General features: G+C 39.8%; 1 protein-coding gene across 2 annotated transcripts in view; it reads left to right on the plus strand.

The window, feature by feature from the left end:
- The window catches only part of KCNQ1 (potassium voltage-gated channel subfamily Q member 1), a 380,915-nt gene that overhangs the window by 255,668 nt on the left and 98,766 nt on the right, over nucleotides 1-26,481 (plus strand). For both annotated transcript variants that reach the window (XM_075094586.1, XM_075094587.1), the window contains 4 exons: nucleotides 5,582-5,657; nucleotides 12,541-12,635; nucleotides 13,341-13,387; nucleotides 14,204-14,265. In XM_075094586.1, coding sequence (XP_074950687.1) covers nucleotides 5,582-5,657; nucleotides 12,541-12,635; nucleotides 13,341-13,387; nucleotides 14,204-14,265 — 280 coding nt within the window. The remainder of the gene's footprint in view (nucleotides 1-5,581; nucleotides 5,658-12,540; nucleotides 12,636-13,340; nucleotides 13,388-14,203; nucleotides 14,266-26,481) is intronic.

Raw genomic sequence — 26,481 nt, forward strand, 5'->3', positions numbered from 1 at the left:
CTTAAGACGGTTTTGTGAATCATTTACGGGTGAGGGTATATTTTGAGAGCCCCCAATAAACATCATAAAGATGGCAAAAAACAGTTGCCAAGCTCTAGCAACAAATGAAAGGAAAAGCTGGGTAGCCTAGATTATTTGAAATACTCAGTGATTCTGATTTTGTTCCTCAGTGCGATGATCAAGCATTTCCTGTTACAGACTACACAGCAATGAAACCTAATCCTTTCCAACTTATCACGTGTAAAATGTTGCCCGGTACTGAGAGACTCCCATCAATTGTAATGGGCAGGGAATGACAGAACGTGTGAAAAGACAAGAATAACCTTGAGCCACAGCAAATTCTATACCAAAAGCCCCTGGAGGACTAACGATGAAAGGTTTCATTAGACAGAAATGCACTAATGAAATGTCTTAATGTAGTTACTCTGAATCTCATCCACCAGATTCTGTGGCAAGGAACACTTGTCAGTGCCTGAATGGAAAAAATATTTCAGTTCACATGCACAACATATTATTAAAATCTGATGTGTTAAAGATAAAGTTCAAGTCTAAATAATGATTAGTGCCAAAAACTTCAGGCCAACCAACTTCAGCATTCTTTCTTAATACTTTAGTTCTGTCCTAAGTCAGAAATTTAAGACCACTGCAGAGGATTTAAATACGTTTGAAAACTGAGTTTGACTTCAAATCAGTGTTAGGTTTACTGAGAAATGGGCATTCTGTAACAGATATTAGAACTCTGTGGCTCTCTTCTACTGAGTTTTCGTTCTTGCTAAACCCATTCTGAATAGACAGTGTTGACCTTTTAACTCTGATAACATCAGAGTCTGTGTACGTTGGGAGGTCTGTGCCAGACATTATGGTCCAGATAATAAAATGTTCTACAAATGAACAAAAAGGCAAGTGTTATAAATAGGAAATTAGCACCACCTTTCCTCTGTCTTGTTGCTTTAATATTTCTGTTAACGCTAAACCAATATGTAGAACACCTTCCTGAGATGAAAAGGGTAACAAACTTCTAATGACATTACTAAGTGTTTGATAGAAAATTCAGCAGCTTTGTAAAGACATAAAACATTTCTAATTAGTCATCGTTTTTCCTTTCTTTTTCTTTAATGAAAGAACTGTGTATTTCAGAATAGTGATTGATCTTGTAAAATGTCATTTAAAAAAAAAAGCTTTTCTTGCAACATAAAACAACCAAACCATGCATCTGCTTGCTTCCTTTTTTGTAAAGCCATCTGTTTTTTGTAACCAAAAATCTTAGCCTTGATCCCAGAAAGTGTTCCTCTGGGGTGGCCCTGCAGGTCCCCTTGCAGGAAGGAGGCAGGTGGGTGCTGGCTGAAGCCGATGACATTCACTGTGGCTGTGGGTGAGTGTGGGACTGGGGAATGAGCCATACCTTGGGAAACCTACTGAGGTTTTGGCTGGCTGTATTGTGAAAAATGAATAATATTGCAGTCAAATGTACAAATGGCTCCATTACAATAGTTTGCGGCATTTATAAATGTATAACAACTTTCCAACCAAATGCTAACATCTATAAAATTACCTGAAGTTCTTCAGCATGCTTGCTTTCCAAATTACATGAAATTCCAGTCCAGGTTTCTGATGGACTAATGAAGAGACCAGGTTTCCTCCAAATGACCTATTGTATGTTAAGTATCCTAACAACAAAAGGAGGCAGAAAAAACTGATGATTTCTAGTCATTTTATTCTTTCAGGCTTTCTTTTGTAATGCGGGTGCGCAATCCATTGTATTTTATTGCCGGGGTTTTTTTTATCCTCATTTCTTATACTTTGAGGAGCACCTGCATCCACAACAGGTTACTTTATCAGTGCACAAATAAAGCAAACCTAGTTTGTACCTACAAATAGTGTAGGTTTGTATGAATCTATTGATGGTTTTCTGTTGTTGATGAGTTGTTACATCCTTCTTCATCTTTCTGGCATCTGTCTTTCTGACAATGTTACAGCTTCATTGGTGGCTTCGAGACTGAAGTTTATGTGTTTAAGTCCACAGGAAATGTCACATAGTATGTGCTGTGTTCAAGGTGATCTCGATGTCATGTTTATATTGAGAAAGAAAATTACTGGTAGCCAGTGAAAGCTATTGGCAATTTTTCTTCAGAAAGGCACAGGCTGAGATATTGTCTAGTATTGGAAGCAGTAATCCTGAGCTTGATTTTATGGGCATGCAAACTACTTCAGTTTATTTTTGAAGGTAATATGCTGATGGTTATTGGTATCATTCAAACTGTGATTTGCAAGTCCCTTTGGATGTTGGTTATCGTGAGACTAATGGGTATGGTGAGGGTGAGACTGTAAAACCTGATAAATGCTCAGGAGAGGAAAACGTCTTCGTTAACAAAAAGGCAAAAATTTTGTCTGCTGACCCTGTTGCTAATGCACTTATCAAACAAGCTTTATTCTAAAGTTAGGCAAAACCAAATGTGTAAAAAAAAAAAAAAGAGGGATTTCAGTCACAAGAAAGCTTAGCTCCCACAGCTACACTGAAGCAGGCGGACTCTCCGGAGTATCCCAGCAGTCCCTGAAAACTCTGTCTGTAGGGGCTGAGGGAGGGCAACTCTGCCATCGGAGACTTGCTTCGCGCAGCAGTACTTCTCCAAAGGGCATCTCCCGCTTGCTGGGGGGATGTATGCACAGGGGAGGTACGTTGCTGCTGTCTCTAAGCACTCTCAGATGATGTCATTTCCCACCACACTCCTTAAAAAAAACAAAAGTGTTCATGAAGCTCTTGCTCTGAGGACAGTAATGTTATATTGAGTGGCTGTCTGGCTTCTAAGCATGCTGTATGTCCCCAGAGGCTGCAGACAGACATTCTGTAACCAGAACTCAGAGATGTCACAAGTGGCTGAACAAACAAATATCGCCAGTTAATGGTTAAACCCTGAATTTACTAAAGTATTTGTTACCAGTTTGTGAGAGAGATCAAACAACCGTGAATCATAACCTTGGCTACTAATTAAATCCTTTATTCCCTTCCCTCATCAGAGAAGCATTTAATCTTAGGGAATCAGGACAGCATGTTGTGCAGAATTAGATTTTACAGTACAAGCAGAAAGAAGTTTACTGTAAGGTTTCCTACTGGAGCTGGAAATGGGAGGGAATAAAATGAGAATATTAACTTTCCCTCCTGGCATGGAAGTTCATGTTAGCACTGAACAATGATTAATGTAAAATAGCTGCATTGGAAAACCATTTTGGCCGTATAGTTTTGTTATTTCACTATATGGCTAATATAATTTTTATTATCCGGCTGTCTTGCTTATAGATGAGACTTGTCATCTAGATAGAGAATGAGGGATTTGGTGTACTTTACTAGTGTTTGTCTGTCCCAAAGAAAAATACTTTACTCAGAAATAATTGACTGTGAAGAACACCCCAGAGGAAATGAGGCATAAACCAAAATACTACAAGCAGTTTTATTGCAATTGAAATTTATTTCTATTTGTCATAAGATGTTTTTGTGTGCGTTTATGTAGCGGATGTACAGCTGCATGACAGTTACGCTTTCACACCTTTGATACTTAATAGCAAATTAAGCAGTGTTTATCTTTTTGGCTCCTGTCTCTGTGAAGCAGAACTTAAAACCCCCAAACACTTTATTTCCTTTGGGTTTTGGGGAAGTTGTCCTTGTCCCTAGCAGCAGAATGATGCAGCAAGGGCTCACAGAACGGGAATACCATGAACTAGCATCAGGCTATCTCCGTTCACTGGGACCCGATCCAAGCAGGCAGCCATCCCGGTTAGGAGGAGCAAATTTCCATTTTTATAATGTGAACCATGATCTTGCAGTTAGATCTGCGAGAGCAGGGTCCTAGAGAGAATCTCACTGAGGCACCTCAGTAAGGTATTAAGAGGGAAGGGCCTTCCTATACAGTTCCATCTGCAGATTCACAGATCAGTGCATAATTATTGAGGCACAGTCACTTTATCTAAATGCACTTACAGTCTCAGCAATCTATAGACCTGTGGTGAAAAGCTGTACGTTATTAGTTTGAAAAGCAACTGTATTTTATATGGTATCTGGAGAAAGCAATCTTTTCTTGACGTCATTGCTAAATCTGAACAATTTCTGTAACAAAAGGAAAACACCTGAGAGGCAGTGTCTATGAGTAGAAAATGGTTTTGGCTTTGCAGAAAGCTATTTTCCCACTAGAAAGTGTGTGTTTTCAGAAAGGGGATGCCCCAGCTACACTTGATATGCTGTTCAGAGGACAGACATCCACCATTTGTACATGCAGACCTTCTGTTTGCAGGGAGAAATTTGTCCTGAGGAAATATGTGAATACTTACTAAAATTCCAGGTTATATTCAACTGGAGAGGCTTGGGTGATACCATGCTATATCGTACCAAAGACCCAAACCTGTGCAGAACTTAAATATGATTTTTCCATCCCATGTGACTGCCTAGTCACATGTCAATATGCCTGTCTATCATCATTGCTAATAATAATTTTGTAAAGATAAAACATCTAGAATATCTAGCTCCGCTTTTACTGCTGCTTCCCCAAAGCCATCACTAGAAGTCTGTTTGGGATGAGAGTTAGCCAAACTAGATGTTCCTGCATATATAAAGGGAAGGAAGATTGTGCAATAATGTCATACAAGGGCATCTTGATAAAAGTAATAGAATGAGCAAGCAGAATAAATCGTCAGCATAGTTTAAATGTTTTATTTGATATTTTAATGTTAAGAAGAAAAATCCATCGTTTTTGCAAACTTTGAAAAATGTAAACTATCTGTTGCTCTTAATGAATTGTTTCAAAACTGATGTCAGATACTATGAAAATCTGGTATTTTAAAGTACAAAGAGCAAATTACTGTTTTTAATTCTGTTTTCAGTTCATATGTATGTACTTGAAAAGGGAGATGTGTTTGTTTAAAGACCTTCCAGATTATTTTGTCTTTATATACACTTACAGTTTGGTTTTGGGATACATGTGTATGTAGATGTTGCATTCAGCTACCACAAGATCGTTTGGACTGTTTAGCAGTCGACTCAAAAATCTTCGAAGTGGTTTTTTTTTTTTTAAGAAATTTTGAAACACAAATTCATGTCAGTGAAGAAACATATTGTACAAGACTTGGGGGGGGGGGGGGGGGGGCGGACACACACCAAAAAACCCCATGCCAACCAAAAACCCAACAGAAACCTAATCAAAAAAACAGAAGCTGGAATTCTAGAGTGACCGTGTAGAAAAGCTTTGTATGGCTGAATATGCAAGAACTTGATAGCTCAGGTTTCTTCACAGAAGAAATTGGGAAAGATGGGAGGAGGTTTGCTTAGACATAGGAGGAGTTTATGTGGACACCACTTTTTGCTGTCAAATGTATGCAAACCTAGCATAGGTCAGATAAAATCCTGCATTTTTATAGCCTCCTTGGAAGGTGGGGAAGGTCAACATAATAGTGTCTTGTGCTCCCAGGCTGAATCTCAACTGCTTGCATTACACATTCACATGTTAGTGAAGCATTTACTGCAGGCTGTTGTTTTTATTGTCTGGATGGAGATGCCCTTTTCCCCCCCCACTCACCTTCCTCCTTTTTCCCACAGGCTTCGAGAACACCACCGTGCTGCAATTAAGGTGATTCGTAGGATGCAGTATTTTGTGGCCAAGAAAAAGTTTCAGGTGAGTTGTGAATAGAAAGCTCCTTTTCTAAATAAACGCTTTTATTCTCTTGATTCATTGCTTCTTTTAGAAACTTAAGAGAAACTATCAATTCATTTCGGTAGTGGCGAGCTACACCCACTATTCTCTCCCTTCTTCAATAGGGTGGTTGTTTAGTGGCAGGTTAGTCAGCTGGACACAGGGGAAATAGGCTAAACTCCTGAAATGCAGTCTGAATTAAAATGTTATTTTCTGCTAATGGACTTGACCCTTAACCCTCTGTTATCGCTGCCTCTTTCTCACAGTGCGAACATTCTCATATGTCTCCATTAAATCTGAGCTGTATGTTACTGTCATGCTGAGTCAGTAGGATTAGAGATTAAAATAATACCTCAGCCTTGTTGCTGTCTCAATGATAATGAAGTCCCGGTAAGAAACTGGGGTGGAAATTTGTTAGCATATTAGAAGGTTTCTCCTTCCTTTTCCCTTCACCCCTCTGCATAGGTAAGAGACCTCCTTCCAAGTTTGTGAGATGTCAGTGCTCTTTATTCCTCCAGCCCTCAGTGGCATACGTTTCCTGTCTGCCACTTCACTTGCTGTGATATTGCCATATCGTAAGCATTTAACGGTAGCTAATTAAGCTTGTTGCCTGGTCTGAATAAAAAATTCTGACTGCAGACTTTCTAAGAATGTGATTTCTAAATCAATTTCATTAGACCAGTAAACACCCACGTGTCAACAGCCTTCAGCTTGATTTAAACCAGATGAACATATATATATATATGAAGAAATATATTACTTAAAATTAATGAATAAGGGACAATCCCTGGAGAACAGGCTTCACAACTGAAAACACAAAGAAACAAGAGGGGCTTAACTGCCCACATCCATTTTCATATATATGACTGTGGCACTACTGCTTACAGTAGTCTAAAAAGCTTTCCTGCTGTTAATCTATCCCCAAAAAGGGGGGGGGGGGGGTGTGTGCGTGTCCTTTTTCCTTCAAATATTTGAAGGGTGCAAAAGTTTAGGATCAAAAAGATGCTGATGTTGACTAACAGTACAAGAGAGCATCATTTCTGTAAGGCAATGCTTGCTGCTGCTTCAAAACTGTGATTCTGAATTCCTTATTGAGAAGTAGAACTGCTTGAATTCTTTAGCAGTTTCCTTCTTTGAAAATTTTTATTTTTACTAAAATTCATGAGCTAATTTATGGCTAAGGTTGCCTGAGCTTTTCAGAGATTTGTATTCAGACTGTCACCATATAGGCTGAAATCTCCCGTGTCTGGGGTCACGGAGGGAGCACTCTTTCAGAAAGTTTCTGCTAGCACATTTCACATGTCTTTTTATTAGACTAAAATTAAGAAAAGCACAATGTCTGGACTACTTGAAAAAAATTTTTATAGTCATTTTGTTGAGAAGCTTCTTAACACTTTCTGGTCAGCACTTGTAACTTGGCAAGGAATATGGCCCATTCCAGTGACGTGTCCACTGCTGTTCTGTGAAAAACTGCCTAAATGTGACCAGTTACATTAAACTTTGATTTATTTTCATTCTAAAACCTGATTGTGATCCTTTGCTCCGTAGTAATTACTGAATCATTGCTCTCATAAATTTAGATCATAAAATATTTGCCATGGTATTAACTAAACTGCTTAGAAACAAGAAATCTACACATTATATATCTACTTCCCAAGTGGTATTTGTCAAAAACAGATTTTGAAAATGCCTGAACGCTGTGTGCAACATTATCCACCTGGCAAATAAACTAAACTCCCCTGCGGCAGATGACTTGATAGAAGCTGAAAAAGCATTTGACTGAATAGAATGGGACTATTCAGTTCATACTTAGAACTTGTTTGTACTCAGTATCCCAGTTGCTAATCTGGCTTCTCAGTTGTACTCTCACTTTCACATCTGCAAAAGACCTCATCCTGGCCATCTACAAAATCCCTCAACAAGGTTGTCTCTCATCCTTCTTTAGTAGGCTTTCTTCTTCCTGAGCTATCAATATTAGCTGTTACTAAAGAAGTAAAAATATCAGGTAAGCTGAAGTGAAAAGTATCTCAAGTCACTCCTGCGTACAAGTGACACGCTGCTGTTCCTGTCAGAAGCAGAATCTCCCAATAGGAACATACAGGGGATATCTGATACTTCTCCACAATTTCTGAATACAAGGTTATGATCGAGTTTAAAAATTTGGAGAGCACCAAAGATACAGTTTTCAAAAGCACCTAAGTAAATTAATGCACAAAGTCACCTTGAAATTCAAGCCACAAGGTGCTTTTGGAAATCTCTCCTGTAATCAAGAGATAACCACTGTTATTACTCTTTCCTCAAAAGTATGTTGTAAATCTGCTTTGTTCTATTATATGCACATGTGCCAAGTAATGACTATACAGTTTCTAATAACCAGTCCAATGCAGTATCTGAAATTAGGGTAAAGCAGAAGACACATTTTAAAAAATTATCTTTCAGCATTTAAGAGGTCCACATAGCTGTTTTCTGGTAGATATTTGCCTTCTAAGCTTCTTGCGTTTATGTGAAATGTATCTTCCTAAAAGAAAGGTCAGACCTTTTTTCTATAACTATTGAAAAAGCCCAGCTGAAGTCCATGGGACTATTCATGCTTAAAATTAGCTGGAACATAAGTAATTGCAAGGCCAGCACTTAAAGGAGTATTTTAGAGATGTCTCCGAAGCTTCAGGGGAGGGGAAGCATAGGAGGAAGGAGAGGAAGAGGAAAATTTTGCAAAATAGGTCCCAGCATGAACCCAACATGGTTCTTAAACTATACCAGCTGTTTGCAGGATACACCTGTATGCCTAAATTTGTGTAGATAGATTTTTTGTTTTTTTAAGAGCTCAATTAATAGCAGGGGGTGATGGCACCACAAAGACAAAAGTCAGTTAGAAAGCAGAGACTTACTGTTTAAAAAAAGTTCAATAAAATAAATAAAGAGAAGCTAAACAGGGATACAAAGAAATTTCAAAGGACATGAAAGGCAATTCTTTGTGAAGCATTGCGCTTGGGCGTCATTTCCTGTTTAAAAGAAGAAGAGAAGTTTATGCTTTATTTTTAAATTCCAGGTTTGAATACAGCCCATATGATGATGTCCATGTAAGAACCCAGCATAATATTATAAAGAATTAATACCTTTTTAATGGATGTGTTTATGCTCTTGTAAAGTCTGTAGGACTGTTTGAAACTGTGTAAGAAAGATTGCATTCTGCTAGTAGTCAGCACAAGTCCTGTGCATCAGTTAAGGTGAATGGCTGATGGTTAAGGAAAGAGTCTGTAGATTATAGGAAAAACAGGACTTAGAAATTAATAGTTTTGTAGGCTTTGTTCACTCTACCTACCAAAAATGAATTTCATATATTAGTTATAAATCAGATGTCTTCAGCACAGTCTAACCTTACAACTGAATTTCAGAAAGAAAATCAGCCTACTCAGTTATTCCATTAGCGGGATTCATAAGTAAATAACCTTTGTCTTCCAATTAGGAAAGTTTCTAAATGTCTTAAGACTTACGCACATGGATACAACTGTGATATCCATCACAGATCCAGAGACCAGGGATTTGATCCGATTTCCCATTGTCATTTTGAAATATTTTTTTTCTCTTTCCATTGAAATTCTTCCTGTTGAGTAAATCAGTTTCCTTTTAAAACATGTTTTTAATTTGTGTTATGTTTTTCACCATGGCAAATATTCCATACATAGCATAAATTAAAAATACAGGTTGGAGTTCCACTGATGACGTGAGTGACTGTTGCCTGGTTTGTTACAATTTCACTGGAAAATCTTGCATTTATAGTCTTATAATTTGTCATCTTATGTAATTCATTTGTCATGGTATGAATCATAAATTGTGTGTGTAATCTTTTCTAATCTCCATACTGGGCTGTATGAAACAACGTAGTTCAGAGTGCCCTGTGCTTCAAAGGATGTTCTACCCATTTTATTTGTCTGTTATTTGACTACCTTTTCCAGAAATTCCCCTTGCACAGATTCTGCTCTCCCTTTCCCAGCTCTACCTTCCTGCACATGCAGTTACTAGGGAACAGCAATGGCCAGGGGTGCACATTTAATATTTGGCATTCGCTTTTGTGCCTTTTGCAAAATTTCTTATATGATGGGGGAAATTCTAATTCATTTAAGAATATTTTTGCCATGAGTACTCTTTAATTAGCAGAGGAATGAAAGTAAAGAAGAGAAGAAGTTAAGGAAAGCTGCAGGGCTAGCTTCTACTTTTGTTTCATCAGTACTCCTCCATTGCCTGCTGCCGGTTTTTTTCCTTTTACAAAACTAACATCAACATCAAGAGTATTTTCTCCTGAAAGATCAGCTTTCAATATGAAGCAATTACAGAATAATCAGTACTGACTGTTAAATACCCTGTCCTACTCAGAAATTGTGCTTCATTCATAAATTCTATTTACTCCAGGTTTTCAGTTCTCATTTTAAAGAGAAAGAAGCAGCCCAGTAAATGAAAAACGAGCAGGGGCATACCTATTCTTTCTACTGCCAGACACCTGCATCAGAGTATGAGGATGGCAGAAGAAAGCTCTGCATCTTTATTCTTACTGAACAGCTTTTCTGAACCTGGAGTTTTCAAGCTGATCTTGCAGATTTCTCTCTTGCTTATTTATAGTACAAAAATAATCCAAGCATTCCTTTTTATATCATCATGTTTACAGTATTAGTCCATGGAAAGACTTATGGGCTTATGCCATAATTGAATAATATTTCTTTCTTTATGGACGTTAGTTATGATTTATATGTGTGTAAGCAGTCAGGGTTCTTGGGAATCCTTTGTGCTTTTTGGTTGGATTAAAGCAATTCCCATTCCTGCTTAGCCTTCCACTAGAGAGTATCTCACATTTCACCCAAGGTTTGCAGTTGACTTTGAGGAATATGGCAGACTGAAATATAATTTGTTTGATGAAGTGATATTATGAAAGTAGTGATTATTGAAGTAATGATTCCTGAAATGTGGGAGCCACCTCCCAGGCAGGTGCAGGGGACTGTATGAAGGTGCCACAGCCTGGATTTTTATATTGTATCCCACTTTCCTTTGGCTTAAAAAAGAAGGCATTTGTGGCATGGAATTGAGGAAAACCTACTGCATGTGAAGTAAGGTTTAAGCAGTGCAGAGACAGCTCCTGCTTTTGAAGTACAGATGACAAAATATTTCTGAGACCTCAAATGAGATACAAATTCTGCTATGTTAGAAGCTACCACTGTAAACTCTTTTCCTTCTTCTCAAAAGGCGCAAGAAAGGAAAAATTGTAACTCAGTCTTACCGAGGTTTTTACCAAACCTTGAAAATTATCTGCTGAGTATCTATAGAGAGCATAATGAATGAATCAGAAACACAGACCAATAGAATAGTTTGAGGTAGAAGAGATCTATAAAGGTTAGCTAGTCCATCTGCCCGCCCCCCGCCCCCACAGCGAGCAGGGACATCGTCAACTAGATCAGGTTGCTCAGAGCCCCATCCAACCTGACCTTGACCGTTTCCAGAGGTGGGGCATCTACCTCCTCTCTGGGCAACCTGTTCCAGTGTTTCACCACCCTCACTGCAAAAAATTTCTTCCTTATATATAGTCTAAATCTACCCTCTTTTAGTTTAAAACTGTTGCCCCCTGTCCTATCACAACAGGCCCTACTAAAAAGTCTATCCCCATCTTTCTTATAAGCCTCCTTTTAGTACTGGAAGGCTGCTGTAAGGTCTCCCCAGAGCCTTCTCTTCTCCAAGCTGAACAACCCCAACTCTCTCAGCCCATCCTCATAGGAGAGGTGCTCCAGCCCTCTGACTTTTTTTGTGACCCTCCTCTGGACCTGCTCCAACAGGTCCATGTCACTCCTGTGCTGAGGACTGCAGAGCTGGACGCAGCACTCCAGGTGGGGTGTCATCAGAGTGGAGTAGAGGGACAGAATCACCTCCCTTGACTGCTGGCATGTCATTTATTGTTACTGTATTGTTTGACTGATTTGATTGGCACCTTTAAGAAAAAGTTTTCTACCAAATCATAAGTTCAGGTGTTACTGTTCAGTCTAATGTATAAACTTTACACCCTACTCTTCTCTCTCCTCTTTCCTCTTCTCTGTTGTGTTGGAGCTTCATTGCTGCTTCTCATATGTAGCTCTGGCACTGATTGGGCTCCAGTTTCTAGATGTAGGATTAAGATATTTTTAATTTGTCACTGCAATTTCACAAGTTCGTTCACTTGCTTTCCAGTTAGCCTTGGTGTTTATTGGTTAAAATTACAGTCTTTAATAATACACAAATGTGTTTTTATTACTAATAGGTCAGATTAAGGCTTGCCACTGCATGAAGTGCAAATTACAGACACAGGGCTTTCTCCCTGGTCATTCCTTGCACCAATATTTTCCCAGTATTTCCCAGTAGATTTGAAAGCCCAGACAGTGTTTCTGGAAGAGGAAGTCAGTCATGCAACTTCAGCCAGGACTTTAACCTTCCCGTGGTAAGAGCTGAACTTGCTGCTGACTGAGCATGTGAAGGACCTCTTTACTGTTTGCTGGCTGAGGAGTATGAACCTTATTTCCAGAAGAAACTAGAGTCGCCACAAACTTCTGAGCAAAGAGCCAGATATACTTTTTTGGCTCCAAGTTCTTTTGGCCTCAAGCTCAGTAGATAATGTTTTGAAAGGCAAGTAGACTTGCAGTAACAAAAAAGGTGGATGAAATCAGAACTGTCATAATCATTACACAAAAAAAGTATGACCATGGCAACAATCAACGTATCTCAAATGTTTACACAGTGTTAAAAGGGGTTTAAAGAATTTACTGTTTGCTCTTGAAAAAAATCTACATTACCAGAGACCATTCCTACATCATGTGGCTTAAAAGCATGTTTTTTGTCTTTTATTTTACAGCAAGCTAGAAAGCCCTATGATGTCCGAGATGTTATTGAGCAGTATTCGCAGGGTCACCTCAACCTGATGGTGCGAATCAAGGAGTTACAGCGCAGGTATGTCAACAGAGTTCAGTGTCTGTATCCATAAACACCATCAGAGGGATGTTTGTAAACAAGTCAGTGATGGGGGTGGGGGATCAAAAACAGTCAGGGTTACAGGTGCCATATTGGTAGGACTGTGCAAAATATAAAATATATAAATATAAAATGGCATTCAAGTAAAGTTTTCTCTTTACACAGGAAGGAAAAGCAAAAAACTTAAAAATCTGATGATTGGGACTTATAATTTTCATTATACTTACATGTATTGCCTCAGTCCCTGCTAGCTTTGACAATACACTGTAATCCCTATATGTTAGGAGCTGTATCATACATACAGAATGAAATATTGTTGCCTACTCTGCTAGAATTTCACTTAAGAGTAAACTAAGAGGCAACAGATGGATGCAACAAGTAAGCCACAGAAGAACAAGGAAAAGAGGAGGCAGTGCTGTTCACGTGGAAAAGCGATGCGCATGGTAAAACTTTACAGTGGTTAAAGAAGCTAAAGACCAATCTAAGTCTAATCCCATTTTGTTATTATTTTTTTAATTTCAAGGTATTCTTAGCCCAAAGCAACTGCTTCACTTACAGTACAAACCAGAAGGATTTTAACTTCACCTTGCTTGTTTGTAAAGAGGTCTCCCTGCTCCAGCTAGAGAAAGTGAAGGTGCTTGTTCAGGCTGATAAAAACTAAAAATTATTCTTTTTGTTTTATAGGTTGGACCAATCCATAGGGAAGCCATCTCTTTTTATCTCTGTCTCAGGTAAGTTAACATGAAGGAGCTGTCTAAAGTTAATCTGATGAAGATACAATTAATGGAAAAAACTTGTTAAAATACTTTCTGTTTTGTTGCCAAACTTTTAAACAGTGCCAACCAGTTGTGGTCTGATGTTTAGACATCCACAATGATATCTAGTCACCAACACTTTTAAAACACAGTTGCTCTTATTTACATATATAAAGCACTAACTTTCACTGAAGTTTTCAAAATGTTGGCTCTAATGTCTCTGAAATTCACCATATTTTCTACAAAATGGTGTGCTCTGATTACAGAGTTCCTATGAAATCAGGAATATTCACACAGAGCTTTGATAGCTTTGAAAAGAGGCTGGAAGAGGAGCACAAAGTACTAAGTTTGTTTCCGACAAGTCTGGCTAATGAAAACTCTCTGTTAATGTAATTTTCAGACTCATGTTTCTATATAGTTTATAGGGGAAAAAGAAGATAAAATGTTACCAAATGCATTGCTCAGGTTGGCTGTAGATTCTTTTGCATGGTGGCAGCTTGTTTTTAAATGGCAATCAAAACATTAACTAAATTTGGCACAGTTTTGTTCTCCCAGGTTAAAGCATAAAACTAAGGTTGAAAGTGCCTAAAACTTAAGGGCTATTAAAAGCCATGGCGTGGGCTAATGCTATAAAAAGAAACAAAAAGCTGCTTTTAAGGTACAGAGCTACCAGCCTGGCAAAGGTGTTCAGTTACACTGCGTTGGTGGGCTAGTTAAACACACCCTGTTGTGGCTTGCTGCTATTTTGTTATACCACCATATATTAATTTGAAAATGTTTCTTGTTCTACAGAAAAAAGCAAAGATCGAGGGAATAACACGATTGGTGCCAGGCTGAACAGAGTAGAGGACAAGGTAAGCCTCAGTTAGGCTGGCAGTGAATGAGGACATGGTCTGTGATCGAACAGTGCTTGTTTCATAGGATGTGGGGAAAAATTCAGCTTAAAATAGAGTTGAATGCTTAGCTTTTCCAGGTGATGGAGCATGATTTTTGTGGCAGATTGCATTTTTGGTTCTTTCTTGTCATTGTAACAGAACAAGAAAAAAACAGACTTTAATTTATTTCAGTCTGTTTTGGGACTTGCTTGGGTTTTTTATTTTTAATTGTATATATTACACATGTCTCAATGCTCTACTTCCTTCCTCCACAATAGATAAAAGGCTCTGTTCCTTTAATACCTCAGTATATTACGGTCCCTAAGATTTCCCTTTGATCGTTCCTCTGTTGTTTATATAACTCCACCTACAATTCCTTAGAGAGTGCGATAGCAAACCTTGTTCTGTCCTGGTTTTCATTCCTTATGACAAATGGAGTTTCTCCTTTCAAGTGACATGAAGCCAGAAAAAATCAGACTTGTACTATAATCTCAAATTAACAGTTAAGTGCTTTGTAACCCTTTATTTCAATGCTGGCTGTGCTTGAAAAATTAGATGACAGGTAGAGGCTATGTCATTGTTAAAAAATATAGGTTTGCCTATGTTGGTATTAAGGAAAGAAAGGGAGAGTTAAAAGAAATGGTTTGGATGCTTTACTGATCTGTTACGGTGATTTGGTGTGGGGGTAAAAGAATTTCTTTACCTTAGGTTTATTTCACTTGTGTATCAACTGTTCATTCAGTATTAAGGAGTGAAAATTTTTCTTGAGGAAAAGAGCTTTCAGAATGTTTCTTCCACAATTGGAAGTATGTGATAACCTCATGAGGGATTTGTTCTGAAGAAATATCCAGCAAATATTCTGCAAACCAAATGAGGTGTGAGCAGCACATCCCAAAGGATGCAGACTGAGGACCCTGATCTGTATTGATTCACTTGTGACATATCCATTCCTTACACATTTCTACTTAAATATTTAAGATAAACTTGAATAATAGTACTCAGAACTGTACTTCAATCTATTGGAAATAAATGGCATTTTAAAGGAAACAGGTGTCTTTTGGTATATAGGGTGACACACAAAAAGGGTGAAGTAGAAGATAGGAAGGTACAGTACATTTTGCACTGCTGGTGACAGACAGGGTACACCTGTCTCAAAGTGGGAAAAGGATCTTTGCACAGGAGTTACAGGGCTCATTGAAAGAGCTTTAAATTAGATTTGAATGGGGAAAGGGATAAAACCAGGCTCGCTAGAGGTAAGCCTAGGGGCGGCACACCAATGTTTCAGGGACAGAGTGCTAGCAAAGTCCTTCAGTCTGCTGCCTCAGTGGAGGTATGGGATGGTGATCCATGTGACAGCAAGGACGCAAGGGTTATAGATGTGTTAGAAACCACGGAAGCACCTGAGAATGATCACGTAGGAATTAGGGTTTCTCTCCCCAGAAAGGTGGTGGGATCAATAACCCAACTGAAGCGCATCTATGCCAATGCAAACGGCATGGGCAACAAACAGGAGGAGCTAGAAGCCATTGTACAGCAGGAAAACTATTATATAGTTACTGTCACAGAAACGTGGTGGGATGACACGCACAACTGGAGTGCTGTAATGGATGGCTATAAACTCTTCAGAAGGGATAGGCAAGGAAGGAGGGGTGATGGGGTAGCCCTGTACATTAGGGAATGTTTTGATTATCTACAGCTTAATGATGGTGACAGTAGGGTTGAATGTTTATGGGTAAAAATCAGGGAGAAGGCCAACAAAGCAGGTGTTGTGGTGGGAGTCTGTTACAGACCACCCAACCAGGATGAAGAGGCAGACAAAATATTCTATAAGCAGCTGGGAGAAGTCTCACAACTGCTAGCCTTTGCTTTCATGGGGAGCTTCAATTTAGCAGATGTCTTCTGGAAATACAATACAGCGGAGAGGACACAGTCTAGGAGGTTCTTGGAGTCTGTTGAAGATAACTTCCTGACACAGCTGTGAGTGAGCCAACTAGGGAAGGCGTCCTGCTGGACCTGTTGTTTGTGAACAGAGAAGGACTTGTGGGTGATGTGATGGCTGGAGGCTCTCTTGGGCACAGAGATCACAAAATGATAGATTTTTTTGATTCTTGGAGAAATAAGGAGGGGGCCAGCAGAACTGCCACCTTGGACTTCAGGAGGGCAGACTTTGGCTTGTTTAGGAGACTGGTTGACAGAGTCCCTTGGGAGGTAGTCCTGAAGGGCATAGGGGTCCAGGAAGGCTGGACATTCTTCAAGAAGGAAATCTTAAAGTTGCAGGAGCAGGCCATCCCCATGTGCCAAAAGAAGAGCTGGCGGGGAAGAAGACTGGCCTGGCTAAACAGAGAGCTTTGGCTGGAATTTAGGAAAAATAGTAGAGTTGATGGCCTTTGGAAGAAGGGGCAGGCAACCCAGGAGGACTACAAGGATGTCGTGAGATTATGCAGGGAGGAAATTAGAAGGGCCAAAGCCCAACTAGAACTGAATCTGGCTACTGCTGTGAAAGACAATTTAAAATATTTCTATAAATACATTAGCAACAAAAAGAGGGCTAAGGAGAATCTCCATCGTTTATTGCATGCAGGGGGGAAACAAAGTGACAAAAGATGAGGAGAAGGCTGAGGTATTTAATTCCTTTTTTGCCTTAGTCTTTAATAGTAGGACCACTTGTTCTCCAGGTACTCAGCCCCCTGAGCTGGAAGACAGCGACAGGGAGCAGAGTGAAGCCCCCATAATCCAAGTGAAAATAGTGACCTGCTACACCACTTAGACACACACAGGTTTATGGGGCCAGATGGGATCCACCCAAAGGTACTGAGGGAGCTGGTGGAAGTGCTCACCGAGCCATTTTCCATCATTTGTCAGCAGTCCTGGCTAATCAGGGAGGTCCCAGTTGACTGCAAGGTGGCAAATGTGACACCCCTCTACAAGAAGGGCCTGAAGGAGGATCTGGGGAACAACAGGCCTGTCAGTCTGACCTCCCCTGCAGAGGAAGGTTATTGAGCAGATCACCTTGAGTGCCATCATGCAGGACAACCAGGTGATCAGGCCCGGTCAGCATGGATTTATGAAAGGCAGGTCCTGCTTGACTAACCTGATCTCCTTCTGTAATGAGGTGACCTGCTTAGGGGATGAGGGAAAGACTGTGGATATTGTCTGCCTAGAATTTGGTAAAGCCTTTGACACGGTTTCCCACAGCGTTCTTCTGGAGAAACTGGCTGCTCGTGGCTTGGACGGGCATACTCTTCACTGGGTTAAAAACTGGCTGGATGACTGAGCCCAGAGAGTTGTGGTGAATGGAGTTAACTCCAGTTGGTGGTCGATCACAAGCTGGGTTGCCCAGGGCTCAGTGTTGGGACCAGTTCTGTTAAATATCTTTATCAATGATCTAGATTAGGTGATCGAGTGCACCCTCCATCAGTTTGCAGATGACAGCAACTTGGGCAAGAGTGTCGATCTGCTGGAGGGTGGAAAGGCTGTATAGAGGGACCTGGACAGACTGGATCGATGGGCTGAGGCCAACTGTATGAGGTTTAACAAGGCCAAGGGCCGGGTCCTGCACTTGGGTCACAACAACCCCATGCAACGCTACAGGCTTGGGGAGGAGTGGCTGGAGAGCTGCCTGGCAGAGAAGGACCTGGGGGTGCTGGTCGACAGCTGACTGAACATGAGCCAGCAGTGTGCCCAGGTGGCCAAGAAGGCCAATGGCATCCTGGCTTGTATCAGGAATAGTGTGGCCAGCAGGAGCAGGGAGGTGATCGTGCCCCTGTACTCGGCACTGGTGAGGCCGCACCTCGAGTACTGTGTTCAGTTTTGGGCCGCTCACTACAAGTAGGACATTGAGGTGCTGGAGCGTGTCCAGAGAAGGGCAACAAAGCTTGTGAAGGGTCTAGAGAACAAGTCTTATGAGAAGAGGTTGAGGGAGCTGGGATTGTTTATCCTGGAGAAGAGGAGGCTGAGGGGAGACCTTATCACTCTCTACAACTACCTGAAAAGAAGTTGTAGTGAGGTGGGTGTTGGTCTCTTCTCCCAATTAAAAAGCAATAGGACGAGAGGAAATGGCCTCAAATTGTGCCAGGGGAAGTTTAGGTTGGATATTAGGAAAAACTTCTTCACCGAAAGGGTTGTGTCAAGCATTGGAACAGGCTGCCCAGGGAAGTGGTTGAGTCACCATCCCTGGAGGTATTTAAAAGACTTGTAGATGTGGTGCTTAGGAACATGGTTTAGTGATAAACTTGGCAGTAATAGGTTAACGGTTGGACTTAATGGTCTTAAAGGTCTTTTCCAACCTAAATGGTTCTATGATTCTGTAATTCTAAGAATCACTGTGCAGTGCTCACTCTGATCTGTGGCTGGTAAGTGTTCTTACACATGGAAGGCCTTTCCAGAAAGTTTGGATTACATTTATTTATTTTCTCTCTGTAATGTCAACTAAAAGCGTGGAACACTAAAAAAATGTCTTGTGACTTGTGACAAAGGGCAATGACTTTAGTTTGGACAAATAATTCTCAAATGACAGCTAAAATAGCTTCTCAGTGCTATTTGTAAAATTTCCAACAAGCCTGGGAAAGCTTTGGTGTTGTACTGGTGCAGAGATAAGCTGTTTTGGAATTATTAATTGCTCTTTTTACATCCTTACAAATAAGTGCACCGTGAATTTATAGTGACTGTCGTTTTATGTCTTGTAATGGGACTGTAAAACACTCCCTGTTTAATTTTAGTATAGCCGGGTTAAATTTTGGCCTTGTTTAAAGCAACAGACCCTTCTTTCTTTGCAGTTGCATGAGGTCATCTGTGGTTTCAGAGTTGTATGTTATCTACCCTATACAGCTAGTCCTATCTGCAGGAATTTTATCTGAAAGTAGCTGAAAGGCTAATAATAGAGGATTTCAGTTGGACTCGGCAAACAGTGTTATACATGAGAACACACTGGCAATGCTGAGATCACATTTGTGCTGCAGCTGCAGATGGTGGCCAAAGCAAGTTTTTTGGTTTTCTTACTCTTCTAAATTGGCCTTCTCTTTCCCATAAAGTACATGGTACATGGTATGCTTTCAACATACAGTTAAATCCTTCCTGAGCTGAGCACTATATAAAGGATATTTATATCAGCTTGTTTTTAAGGTGACTACATATTTTAAACAGTTACATCCCATTTGGTTTGTGAATTAGTTTTGAATCCTGGACTTCTCAAGGAGAGATTTTCAGGGGCACAGGCTAGTGGTAGCACCTAACCACCTTTCGTGCATCTGAAAAATCTCCTTTAAGTATTTTAAAATGAGCCATAACCTTCTGAAATTATTTGGACGCTCCTGCTACAGCAAGAAATCACATGGTATTTCCCATGCCACAGGAATAAGCTGAGTTCTTCTAATAGATCTTTCTCAGTGATAGTTAGTATGCTCGTTGCAGCAGAAGGCTGGTATACAGTTGTCAGAAAGTCTGTGTTAAAGCAGAAAGTCAGAGGAGAAACCCTGAACCTTCATTTTTTAAATTTGTGGGTGCTTCTGCTTATGGGTGTCTGGTGTCAGCACAGGATCTGCTACTTGCATGTCACAGAGGCAGAATCCAATTTTATGTATATTCCAATAGGCTTTTGTGGAGGTGGATTTTAACTCAAGAAGCTTTTACAAATAAAGCTAATTCTGTCTTCAAGAGTATTTAATTGTGTTTCTGGGACATCATGTCACTCTCACAAAGCTTTTGTGCTTGTGCCACAAGCATACATACTCTAGAGGCACTTGTGTGCCTGGCAGTATGGGGGGCACAGCACCCGAAAGGGACATTTTAAAATAAAATGCTTAGAGCCAAACAGCAGTATATTGACAGGAATACTTTATGACACAAACCTGAATTTCAAAGGATTGAAATCAGCAAAAAAAAAAATCATGTTTTCTTCTTTTAAATTTAGGAACACGTTTATTTGGCAAGGGGGGGGCACTGTCAGTAAAGGCTGTTCATCTTGTGCGCCAAGTGAAATTTTGACCTTGTAATATATACAGTTTGTGATAATGTAACTAAAGACTGTTTCCTAATATGCAAAAGCCAGGAGGATGAATCACACTTGCAGGAACCCTCCTGCAGATTCCTTCCCCTAGAATTTTTTTATTTTGGCAAGCAACTGAAAAGGCAGTTTCGTAAACGTATCTAGAAACTGCATAACCTGATAGGCCTTCGTGAAAAGAAATCGCAATCCAACATGTAATCGCGGTGCATTTTGACTTTGCCATTGTTCTCTGTTGCTTAGAAAGCTGAGGGTAGCAAATGCTACGTTCTTCTCAAAGTGTATTGCCATGGCTGAGTGCAGGCAGTTGCAGGCACCCACCGTGCCCACACCCTGATCTGTCGGGACACCAGCCAGCTTTGGTCTAGAAGGCATGTAGCTGCAGTGGTGCAGTGCCTAGACTGAGCTCATGAAACCCCCTCGGTAGCATTGGTCCAAGTGTGTGCATGTAGATGCACCGATCTGGTCCCAGAGAGAATGTTACTGAGCGGGATTACAGCAGCAAATCAATTTATTTGCGGTGACCAGCCTTTTTCTTTTTATCCTGAAACATCTGTGAATGACTGTTCAGCCTACCCTCAAGGAACCTGGCCACTGCTGGCTTGCTACCAAAATCAAAATCAAAAACAGTTTTTCCAGATAGGCACAGCTGTGTGTACGCAGCGCTGTTAATCCTCACGCAGAGCACACTGCGTGCCAGTGGTTTAATTCTGGGTGTGCCCAGCAGGTCCGTCCAGGAACAAGCCCACAGTGCGCTCAGGAACTTCTGTATGCTACATCTCCTCTTTTCTTTTCACTGCTTTAATTGTAGCTTGGCTATAAATTACTGTAATGCTAACTTTTTAGAACAAATTAATCTGTTCTTTGTCAACCTTTTGCCGACCATTAGTTTATATATAACAGGCGCAACTTGCACTTTTCGGGTAATTAGCTGGGCTTGTTGCTTGGCTGCCCTAAGACAATTCAGTCTTAAACATGGGCACTGCACAAAATAATCTAGAATATACAGCAAGGGCTAAAATTGGCAGTCCCTGGGCTCTTGCCAGTCTGTTGTGCCTACATACCAAACTCCCCCAAATGTCAATAGGTCCTGCCTGTGGACCTCCCAGAGCAGAATAACAGAGCCCAGATTTACAAAAAAATTATAAAACCATTCTGAGCAGTAGACATTACGCTCCATTCTCTGTTAAGTTGTTACAAAAATAACTGTCTGCAATGATTTGCACACTTCAAAATTTGCCTTTAAGGAATAGTTATAGCAATCCAAAGCAATTTTCTGGGCGTCCCTTCCATGTACTCAGAACCATTGCTGTACTTGACAGGAAGTATTAATATCAGTACTGCCAAGGTCACTACTAACATAATAGTTTTTTTCAATTATATGGAACATTAGGAATAGTGCTATCTACTGATAAATTTTAAGTTGTAGAGGTTAAATGGAGATTTCAGTTATTAGAGAAGGTATGTGGTAGTGAGACATGTGACACCTACTAATGTGAATCCAACAGTCCTGCAAGACAATATTCATTCCAAGCATACGCACATTTTGCATGCTCACAGCTGAAAAAGTGAACCCCTGTATTCTGACTAGTACCAACCCAGAAAGCAGCATGCAGAGCTTCAATCATGCAGCACAGCACTGAAAAGAGAATCATTTCACTTTTTCAGATTTACTTTATAAGCAGATTGCACCACTTTTTGAATCAATTGAAAACAAATCTATCACCATGATATCACTGTGAAAACATCAACCCTGAGACAGATGCTACTCTGCTGCTTGAGTTGCCTACTGGAAATCTGAACTGCTCTTGGAAACCAAAACTGAAAGGAAGTTCTCTTCTTTGCACAGTTCTTTTGGGTTCTGGTTATGGTGATTTGGTTTTCTGTCTTCCACCTACAATGTCTTTGATTGTTAAATGTACAGATCCCATGTTCAGTAAAACCATAAGGATATAGTATATATTTGATACATTTTTCACTGCGAGTGCCGAGTATGAAACCATTAAAGAGAAGTACATGTAAAGACTTTATTTGAGGTGACATTTAAAAAGTGGTGGAAACCTGTATGTTGCAACATTTATATATGTGGCGTGACATTTTGTTCTGCCTAAATAATTTTCTGTAACTGTTTCACCAGAGTGTTGATTCTATCCATACATGTATAAGAAACCAGTTTGGCTGGAACCCTGTTAAACATGGTGCAGCTGAACAGAATGACCATTGATAAGTCTAGGTCCAGCTACTAATTTTACTCTTGCTCTTTCCTGCTCCTGCTTTCTGATCAACTAATAGTTCCCCATTGCAAAAGGTTTCATATCTAACTTATTTCTCTTGTTGATTTGCTCAAAAATGTATGAACCTAAGTTATATATTGCAGAGGAATTTCTCTGTAACATTAATAAATTTGATGTTTCATTGTATCATAAGGTAAATTGTAATAATGCCATTTCTAATAATGAACTCCCAGCCCATCCAACACAGAAAGATTTAGGACATGCTCCAGAGCCTGTAAAAGGTATTGGATTCTTTCCTTTGACCTGGCAGGCTGCGAAGCAGGCCTTTTAATCAAAACATATGGTAGCCTCGATGAGCCAATATTTCAGCCTTCCTTCATCAAGCTAGACAGAAGCATTAAGCTTTATCAAAGTTTATGCCTTTGAGATGATTTTTTATTTTGATTAATGTGACACAGTTTTGCTCAGTAACACGTGTTACTTACATGACAACATTTCTGTCATAAATGGAGGTATAAATATGTATATATGTCTGTCATTATTGGATGCTCCATATTTACAATCCTAAGAGCATATATTAGGTAGTTTAACATTTTACTTGGAAAAGTATTATCTCATCTACCTCTGCCTGGGTTCACAAATACCAAGTTTCATGCTGACAGCTTGTTCACCTAAAAGAATTCTTTGTGTGTGGCCAGTCTTCCAATTTTATGTGAAATATCTGCCTTATCTAACACAGGATTAAACCTTGGTGGGTTTTTTTGTCTGTTTTTTATGGTGTTCTGTAGCCTGTGGGAGCAGTTACTCTCCTTCCAGCTGTAACAGCAATTAGTGCAAACTTCAAAAAAGGCCTTGACCGACGATGGCCTTGCACATCAGTGTGTAATGGATAGGGACATTTTGGCTTTATTTTTAACTGAATAATGATGCTGAAAATTGATGATAAAAAACTGACAGCCAACCATCTTCTGAATTTCTGGTCAGCGCTGGAAATCATGGTTAGAGCCATGAGTCATCAGCTGGAAGAGACGGCTTCAGAAAGTGTCTGGTGTGGAAATATTTAGCACTTTGCAGGCTGAACATATGGGAGGCAGTTCAGGTTTTAAATATTTGCAGCTCCTGCAATAGGTGTGTGAGGATTTGCCTTCCTGATATCTAGGAACAGAACAAAAAATTGTGGGTTTTATGGAAATGTTAAAATATATGCAAAATCAATAAAAATCAAAACAACCACCACCAAGCGGTTATTCATTTTGTATACAGAATTTGCAATAATGCAGAAGTAGTAATCTGGGGCATGTGGATGAATATTAAAAGGCATGTGGAAGATTAAGTACCCCTATTAATTCAATCCTTAGTCTTTTTCCAGATGCTGAAGTATAAGCATAAGGAAGCAATTTTGGTCCTGAACTTTGTGATGGAGGATGCCCATTTTCTATAAATTGGACTACAACTAAGCACATCTTTCATCCATCTAGATTGTTAGGCAGCCTTAAAATTTTAATAGCTTTTCTCTCACCAATCCGATAATATTTCAGTGGGTAAACAAAGAAAAACTGCAGATTTCCATTCCCAGTAACCTCTGCTTTCCATCTCCCTAGCTGCAGTGACATAAAATTATCAGACATACATGTTGAAAATGAAAACAAAAAATAATTACATGTAGGATTCACTGCTGTCAGAAGCTTTGGTATCCAGAATAGAAACAAACTGAGAGACAGTTTAGGCAAAGTCATGGAGAAGGGTTCAGCTGAGGATTATTAAATGGGATGTCTGTATGTACCCTCCAGTTCAGCAAGTACTTTAAACAGCAGTCAGTGATGAGTTGGTAAAAAGAGGAAAAGCATGATTTTATGTATATGTACTTTCTTACACTCTTTTTGTTAAGGCTCTGTTACAAGCCTTGCACCAGAGACAAGATAATGGAGTGGGATAAACTTTAGTCTTGTTTGATATAGCCCTTTTTATAGTAGGTTGTTATACACAGCTACTTGCCACTGGATTTGTCACCCGCACAGCCCCATGCAGCTGAAGGTTGCTGTACATTGTTTAAGACCTGATCTGTTTATGAAGGCTGTGCAAGCAGACCACTGTGCCTGTCTAGAGGGCATTCATGTGAGTTTTTGCAGCACTGTGCCTTGAAGGTCTTTGGAATAGCCTTCACTTTCATCCATTTGCTAGCACTAATTTTATCTGTTTGAAGATGATTAAATCCTACTGCAGCACAAATAAAAAACAATCAGTTTTTGCATTAATATTGAAATTGCTTGATATACTCTGTGTTAAGTACTATCTGTAACCTGTAGGCTATTATCTAGGCGCAGTAGCTTCGATATAGTTACAGACCTGGCCTACCGAGCGAGCAGTGTTACAAGCAATCATGATGTTTTCTGGTCTGTTTCTGTAGTGTCAGCTCTTGGATCACAGGAAATGCGATAACATAAAAAAAAAAAAAAAAACAGCACACAAAAACCTATCTTCTGAACATAAATAGCCACAGACGGTGAGGGTGCTGCAACTCATTAGCTTATTTGCAGGAATTGAGAGTATATGCTCTCTCAATCCTGTGAGAGAGTTAAGCAAAACGAAATATTACTGTATTCTAAAGAATAGTGATGGAAGGTAGTTCAAGTTAGCACACAGTTGCTGTGCTAGTGTTCAAAAGCAATGTCTAATTAAGCTCTGGTCATTCAGTCACATGCAGTCATCTGTGATACTCCTCTACATATTTTATTAAAACAGCAAAAGTGAAATATTCATAAAGAAAAGACTTCCTGCTTAAGTGAATTGCTATAGATTTTACCCCAGATTTCTAACACTTCTGGGTGCAGACAATAGTTTGCATGGTGCTGAAGGCAGAGTGTAAACCTTTACAAATACAAAGTGTTATATATATATATTTTTAATCTTATTTATTTCTTCCCTGTTTGGGATCTGATTAATGACTTTTGAATTCTTAACACTGGCCACAGCTGCATGCTTCTGATCTGCATAGCTGCCTCCGTGATAATTAAGAGCAGAAATCCCAGAAGAATTTCAGGTAACATGCAATGTATCCTATAAAATCTAGGAATTGGGGGGGGGGAAATGAAGGAATGACGTAATGCATCACCAGCTGATGATCTTTTAAATAATCTTCAGACTGGTTGCTGGTTTGGGGATCAGCTGTTGTGTTTATAATGGGAGGTATGCAAGTGGATGTAAGGTCTGCAAATTGAGATAACTCCATCTTTTACTAAACCTCATAAAGCCTGTTTTGTCTGGCATTCAAAGGTAAACCCAAGCAAGATTTGAAACATAGCCTCCATCATTCTTGTGCATAGACTGTTTACATTTGATGTGGAATGGAAATGCATGGTGAATGTGCCGAGAGAATGTGGAGCAGTTGTATGGGCTAAATACCCTGTAGAGCGGATCAGAGAAAAGGGATGTAAGTGAACAACATGTGTTCAGAGTGCTACAAAGAAGACTTCTATCTGTCTGTCTTACAGGTTAAAGGAAAAGAAATGACCATAAGATCACCTCTGCATTTTATTTTGTGTGTGTGTGTTGCAGATGAGCGACCAAAAAGCGTTCTAACATAAATGGCAAATGTTGGTTTTGATACACTAGGATGAACCTCCATTGAAGTTAGACGCATCAAAGTTGAAATTGTTGCTTGTCAAAGATCTGTTTTTAGAGTGATCTCGCTGGAATTAAAATATTTTATTTTCATTTGCAGTTGAGTATCAGGGAGGAAAAGTGCATGGAGTTGAAAGGACTCTATTCAGGCTGCAGTCTTTTCAGGTTGGAATCTGTTCAGCTCTTGGAAAAGGTTCAGAATAAAGGAAGGTATCCTCCCTTTCTTATGCAAAGTCCATACCTTCTGTCACCCTATCTGCTCCCCCTTCCCCCCACCACCACCCCCAAATAAAAATTGCAAAACAGAAATGGTCCTGTGCTGCTTAGATTGCAGGAGGA

This window comes from Phalacrocorax aristotelis, chromosome 5 (genome assembly GCF_949628215.1).
Source record: "Phalacrocorax aristotelis chromosome 5, bGulAri2.1, whole genome shotgun sequence".
Lineage (NCBI taxonomy): Eukaryota > Metazoa > Chordata > Aves > Suliformes > Phalacrocoracidae > Phalacrocorax > Phalacrocorax aristotelis.